At 45.8% G+C, this 6,758-nt stretch overlaps 1 protein-coding gene across 1 annotated transcript; it reads right to left on the reverse strand.

The window, feature by feature from the left end:
* Positions 1 to 3: 3 nt before the first annotated feature.
* LOC123772948 (putative protein FAM47C) lies at positions 4 to 3,376 on the reverse strand. Its single transcript, XM_069323408.1, has 3 exons — positions 3,371 to 3,376; positions 130 to 1,263; positions 4 to 45 (listed from the first exon to the last, which is right to left on the reverse strand). The coding sequence occupies exons 1-3, from the start codon at positions 3,374 to 3,376 to the stop codon at positions 4 to 6; spliced, it is 1,182 nt and encodes a 393-aa protein (XP_069179509.1).
* Positions 3,377 to 6,758: the final 3,382 nt, after the last annotated feature.

Consider the following 6,758-nt stretch of genomic DNA (forward strand, 5'->3'; position numbering starts at 1 on the left):
ACCTTAAGTATTGGGGCAGCAACGACAGGATAGGTTCAGTATAGGCTGAAAAAGTAGATTAGTGGGTATAGGTCAATATAGGCCAATTGGAAAATATATATTTTTTGGTTTTAATATATACGGACTTACCGTGTATTCTGGGGCAGGCTGTTGGTAGGTCTGGGAATGGGTTCGAAGTGGTTCTTGGTAGCTCTGTACAGGGGTTCGAAGTGGTTCATCGTAGGTCTGTCCAGAGGTTTGAGGTGGTTCTTGGTAGCTCTGTACAGGGGTTCGAGGTGGTTCTTGGTAGCTCTGTACAGGGGTTCGTGGTGGTTCATTGAAGCTCTGTACAGGGGTTCGTGGTGGTTCATTGAAGCTCTGTACAGGGGTTCGTGGTGGTTCATTGAAGCTCTGTACAGGGGTTCGTGGTGGTTCATGGTAGCTCTGTACAGGGGTTCGAGGTGGTTCTTGGTAGCTCTGTACAGGGGTTCGAAGTGGTTCATCGTAGGTCTGTCCAGAGGTTCGAGGTGGTTCTTGGTAGCTCTGTACAGGGGTTCGTGGTGGTTCTTGGTAGCTCTGTACAGGGGTTCGTGGTGGTTCATTGAAGCTCTGTACAGGGGTTCGTGGTGGTTCATTGAAGCTCTGTACAGGGGTTCGTGGTGGTTCATTGAAGCTCTGTACAGGGGTTCGTGGTGGTTCATGGTAGCTCTGTACAGGGGTTCGAGGTGGTTCTTGGTAGCTCTGTACAGGGGTTCGAAGTGGTTCATCGTAGGTCTGTCCAGAGGTTCGAGGTGGTTCTTGGTAGCTCTGTACAGGGGTTCGTGGTGGTTCTTGGTAGCTCTGTACAGGGGTTCGAGGTGGTTCTTGGTAGCTCTGTACAGGGGTTCGTGGTGGTTCTTGGTAGCTCTGTACAGGGGTTCGAGGTGGTTCATTGAAGCTCTGTACAGGGGTTCGAGGTGGTTCATGGTAGCTCTGTACAGTGGTTCGAGGTGGTTCTTGGTAGCTCTGTCCAGGGATTCGAGGTGGTTCATGATACGCCTGTAGTGAACCATACACAGGCTGTCGATAGGTCCTAACAGGATGCCGATACGACTCCAGACGAGCCTCGTAATCCTGTCTAGAACTGAGCCTTTTGGAATGGGATTCCTTCCTCGTCCCTTCCGCGGGAAAGGGATCAACTGGCCTCCGGTTCGCATATCCCAGTGGCTGCTGGAAGAGGCGCTTCTCTGGCGCCGACGACACCACCTGCAACAGAACCACCATCGCCAAGAGGACCTCCATTACCTGCAAAAACAATTCAGAAATCCAATAACTGCTAGAACACGGGCAGAAGTAAAGCAAGATGCAACATATCTCTTCTATACGAGGGAATTCCTGTCTTGCTGTCTGCTCGAAGTTTAGAGGCTAGAGGGGCTGTAGTCTTGTCGAAATTTGCAGGGGGAATGGTGTTGGGTATGGGATTGACATAGGGACAGATCCTTTCCTGGGGACCTCCCTATAGCATCCGGAAAATAATAAAGTTTCTATGTCTAAATTATGTAGCGAGCTTAGGTTGATGAAGCAATGTTGTTGCTAGGAGGTTAAATGAGGAATTTGATGAATTAGAAATTGATGAGGAGGGTATATGAGCTTGTTGGAGTGTAATATTTGATTTCCCATCACCCCATTGGTTATATCCCCCCCACCCCCTCCCCCACCCCCACTCCAGCTCCAATCAGATTCTTCCAATCACGCCTTTCCATTCCCAGTTATTTCCAGTCATCCAGTCGCCGCCATTCTCCAGATTTTCAAACGTTCGGAATTATAAACCACAAAAAAGTAGTTTCTTTTAAGACAATGACCGCCCACCACCCCCCTCCCCGCCTCAGGGGAGGTTGTGCGCATGCGCGTCCCTGCTCTTGCGCTCACCTAAGTGCACTTACATGTGTGTGTACTCTTGTGGGGGATGGACTCTAGCTCCTGGGTCCGCCTCTGTTATGAGGGAGTTTATGGCATTCTCAACACATGAGTTTATGTAAAAACAAACTTCGATAACATGCGGCGGCGTAACATGCGCTGAAGATACATGAAATACTGAGAAGGACGCAAGAATGATAATTGACAGAGGTGAAATGATTTCTTGATGTGAGTTTATCGGAATTGTGTATCATTTTGGGGTGATTACACATCAACCGGGAGTGATAACGAGGGCGAGAGGGTCCTCGTTAGTCTGTCGTTAAGTAAGGAGAAAGTGGAATTGGTGTACTTGTTACAGATCTCAGAATCCGGCAATTGGGATCAGAGGCAATTATATTTCCATTCTAGTTATGAGTACTTTCTCTCTCTCTGTGTCTCTGTCTCTCTGTCTCTGTCTCTGTCTCTGTCTCTCTGTCTCTGTCTCTCTGTCTCTGTCTCTCTGTCTCTCTCTCTCTCTCTCTCTCTCTCTCTCTCTCTCTCTCTCTCTCTCTCTCTCTCTCTCTCTCTCTCTCTCTCTCTCTCTCTCTCTCTCTCATCCTGTTAGCTCTGCTTGTGTGGGAAGGAATCCCAGCTCCCCAGCTCTGGTTATGATATCCATGATATCCTCCACCCTTCCCTATACCAACGCAGGAGCCGCCAATCATCCCTTGATTGTTTCAAGCGTAGGTTAGACACGTATATGAATGAGATTGGATGGATATAAATGATGACAAGACCTATATTGTCCTAAGGCCTATTGACTTATGTCTCGTATAGGCCAATAGGCCTTCTGTAGATACACACAGAGATCACACTAACGTGATGCATCAAATGAATAAGTCCACAAGGGCCGTGACGAGGATTCGAACCTGCGTCCGGGAGCATCCCAGACACTGCCTTAATCGACTGAGCTGCGACAGGGTTAAAAGAGTTGAAACCAAAGTTCTACTGAACTTACTGGATCCCGTAGCCTCTCCGAGGCACAAACCAGGCTTTTACACAACCCCCCCCCCCTGCATTGAGAACGGCCTATTGACATAGCTCGAGTGCAGGGGGAAGTTGTGTAAAACCCTGGTTTGTGCCTCGGAGAGACTGCAGGATCCAGTAAGTTCAGTAGAACTTCGGTTTCAACTCCTTTTGACCATGTCGTAGCTCAGTCGATTAAGGCAGTGTCTGGGATGCTCCCGGACGCAGGTTCGAATCCTCGTCACGGCCCTTGTGGATTTATTCTGTGTTATATAGTGTTTGGGGATGTTAGAATACCCAACATTCACCCCCCCCCCCCCCCCGCCTCACACACTGCATGAGTTACCTAGGTTAGGTTAGGTTAGGTTAGGTTAGGTTAGGTTATTGTTGCTGTTTTTAGATTCAGCCACTCAGAACAAGAAGTTTCCAAGTAGCACGGGCTACGGTGATCCCGTAAGGATTACCTAGGCGTTACCTTAGGCTACGTTACCTGCATGTTACTGGAGTAAGGTGAAGTGAAGTAGAGGAGGAGGAAGAGACGTGTCCACGGCTCTCTGAGACAGTGATGCCAATTCCTCAGGTGTGCCAAGCTTAAATACCCGACTGCGCTGGCACCACCCACTCCCCCCCCCCTAACCCCCTTCCCCCCCCTAACCCCCCTTCCTGTTACATGACCTCTATTGGCGCCTGGCGTAGTTGACAGTCCTCTTGGCTGATCATTCGATTGTCCTCTCGCCTCGTTAGTAGCTGAATTGGCCCCGAATCGCTAATTGGTTGTTGCTTAATGACCCTTCAGCTTCGCGACATATAGTTAGCTAATGCCAGTTATGTTAAGGTTGTTTCGGCTCACTCTCTTCTCGCGCGAGAAGAAATTGTTGAGACATGATCACTACATACAAGATTCTTGGAGTAAAATAGGGCAGGGAAGGGCAAACTAGTGGTTTATGTTGGTACTCGAATATGGAGTATAAGAGGACATTGAGGACCTGAATAACCCCATGAAGGTACTAGAAAGATTTTAAGACCAGTTGATTGATTGTTCAGAGGCGGGACCCATGAGCTGAAACTTAACCCATTTTTGTCTGTGGGGGTTGAGTATAACTATATGCGTTCACTCTCACTCGCACTCTCATACGCTCGCACTCTCAAGAACTCACTTTAACACATGCTTGCTCTCTCTCTCTCTCTCTCTCTCTCTCTCTCTCTCTCTCTCTCTCTCTCTCTCTCTCTCTCTCTCTCTCTCTCTCTCTCTCTCTCTCTCTGTCTCTCTCTGTTTCTCTCTGTCTCTCTCTCTCTCTCTCTCTCTCTCTCTCTCTCTCTCTCTCTCTCTCTCTCTCTCTCTCTCTCTCTCTCTCTCTCTCTCTCTCTCTCTCTCACCCACAGTACCAAAGCGTTACACTCCTAAGAGTGCTGGGAAGACGGGACACCACGAGCGTAACTCTCATCCTGTAACTACACTTAGGTAATTACAGGTAATTACACCCAGCCAACATGCGTCAGTGTTGACATAATCCTAAGAAACGTAAATTAGTGTAATTCCAACTTCCGGTACTTATTTTCCAGGTTCCACCACCAACCCCTAATGACCGAACCAGTTCATTGTTGATGATGCTTTAGACTTAGCTACTCAGAACGAAGTGTCCATGTAGCACGGGCTATGGCGAACCCGTAAACCCGCGGCAGTTCCTGGTTTGGGGTTCAATTTCAAGTTTTGGGGATTCTCCTCAGCCTTACATCTTTAATGACGTCACGCGAATTGTAACTAATTGAGTAGTTGATCGTTATAGAGGTTGATTGCCCTGTTCGAATTCATTTGGTACGGTAAACAGTGTGGTTTATGAGCGGGTGATGCCTGTGTTGTACGTCCTGTGTAAAACTAGCTCGTAAAAGGTTTCTTATTAGGACTACTCATAGCCCAGTCGATAGAGCTTGGACTGCGCATGCGTGGGGTCCACGGTTCCATTTTAGGGGTCCCTCGATTGTTTCAAGCGTGTGTTGGACATGTATATGAGTGGGATTGGGTGGTTATAAATAGGAGCTGCCTCGTATGGGCCAATAGGCCTTCTGCAGTTACCTTTGTTCTTATGTTCAAGTCTCCTATACAGCCCAGGTGAATCAGGTGAATGGAGAGCTCGCTTAATTTAACCCCTAAGTGTGTATGTTTACTTAAAGCGCATCCATGTGAATGTACGCAATTTTGCCGCCAAAACTTTCCCGCCAAAACCTTCCCGCCATAACCTTCCCGCCAAAACCTCCCCCAATAGTGCCATGATCGACGCTAACCCGCCCGTTTTCTCCGACAATATCTGGGTCATTACGCAGCCCGAGACATTTCTAAGGGACTGGTTCGTGGTGGGAAGTGAAAGAGGTTGTTACATAACCAGGAAAGTTCCTTGGTGGCGGTGGAGATTGATGAGAGGTCGCGTTCGTGAGACGAGTACAGAGGGCGCGTCTTGTGCTCCACGCCCGGGGTCTTTGTTTACGTTCGCGGGAGCCCGGATATTTCGTGGATTCATCCGAGTTGGTAATTTTTTTGAGTTTCTGAAAGCGTGTATATAATGTTTGTAATTTTGTTTTTAATCGTAATTTATAGTTATATATAAACATTCTTCAGTATATTATTAATATTATTTAGGATAAAAACCTACATTTATGCATTTATGAAAAAAATTTGTAACGAAATTACGCCAAGTCTTTCGTCCTCTCCTGAGTGATTAGTCAAAGTCTGAGTGTGTGATTAGGAGCAGACTTACATCTCAAAGTCTAATTATAATTAGTCTTCAACCCATCCTCCTGTTTAGAGGAGGATGCTCCTAGTGTAACGATAGTCAATAGTCACGAATTCGTACGTACTAAGCTTTTAAATAGTACGATACTGACTAATAAGGAATTCTTTAAAAAAAATTATTCTAAAAACAAACTTAGACATTCCCAGGCCTAGTATAGTACACATATGTACTATATTAGGCCTCAGATATCGTGAATTAGGCCTAGGAAGGTTAGGTTAGGTTAATCTTTTGAAACACAAGTAAAAGGAAATGTAGATGTTTATCTCTCAGAATGTTTGGTAATATGTTTATTGTTTGTGATGTGTGTATATGTATGTATTAACACGATGTACTGAACGGGGTGAGAATAGCTTGAGCTACCTCATCCCTTTGTGTGTATTTTACCTCAATAAACTAATTTCAATTTCAATTACGCAAGTAAAAAATAGTTTTCCGGTTTGTCCAACTCAATAGTACAGATTTCTACTTTCTAATTGCGTTGTATGTCTGTATGTGTACTATGGTCCTCATCTGTTACTATAAGACTACCGAAACGGGAAGAATTGTTATCTTGAGGTTATCTTGATATGATTTCGGGGCTTAGCGTCCCCGCGGCCCGGTCCTCGACCAGGCCTCCTTTTCGTTACTCAACCCCAGGAAGCAGCCCGTAGCAGCTGTCTAACTCCCAAGTACCTATTTACTGCTAGGTGAACAGGGGGCCATCAGGGTGAAAGAAAGTATGTTCATTTGTTTCCACCTCCGCCGGGGATCGATCCCGGAAACTTAGGACTTCGAATCCCGAGCGCTGTCCACTCAGCCGTCAGGCCCTGTCAGTATGGGCTGAATTCTGGTTCTAATACACCACTTATAGACCTTAAGCACTCAAGAAAGTGCGACAAAAATGGGGTGAAATTCCATGTAATTCCATAATAAAAATTCTGGAATTATAAAACTTTCTATTACATTATATTTGATTTCATTTATTTGTATTAATATATTTATTTATTTATTTATTTACTTTTGAATCAGAAACAGACATTTGATCAAAATTTAACATAACGTAATCTAACATGTTATATTCAAACTTATCCTAACCTAGCAAATTTAAAT

This window comes from Procambarus clarkii, chromosome 12, assembly GCF_040958095.1.
Source record: "Procambarus clarkii isolate CNS0578487 chromosome 12, FALCON_Pclarkii_2.0, whole genome shotgun sequence".
NCBI classification, from domain to species: Eukaryota; Metazoa; Arthropoda; class Malacostraca; order Decapoda; family Cambaridae; genus Procambarus; species Procambarus clarkii.

Bases quoted from the DNA above. Each gene is read 5' to 3' on its own strand.
- LOC123772948 (XM_069323408.1), bottom strand. The intron at 46-129 runs GTAAGTCCGTAT...CTACTTTTTCAG, and splicing joins AGCCTGCCCCAGAATACACG to CCTATACTGAACCTATCCTG.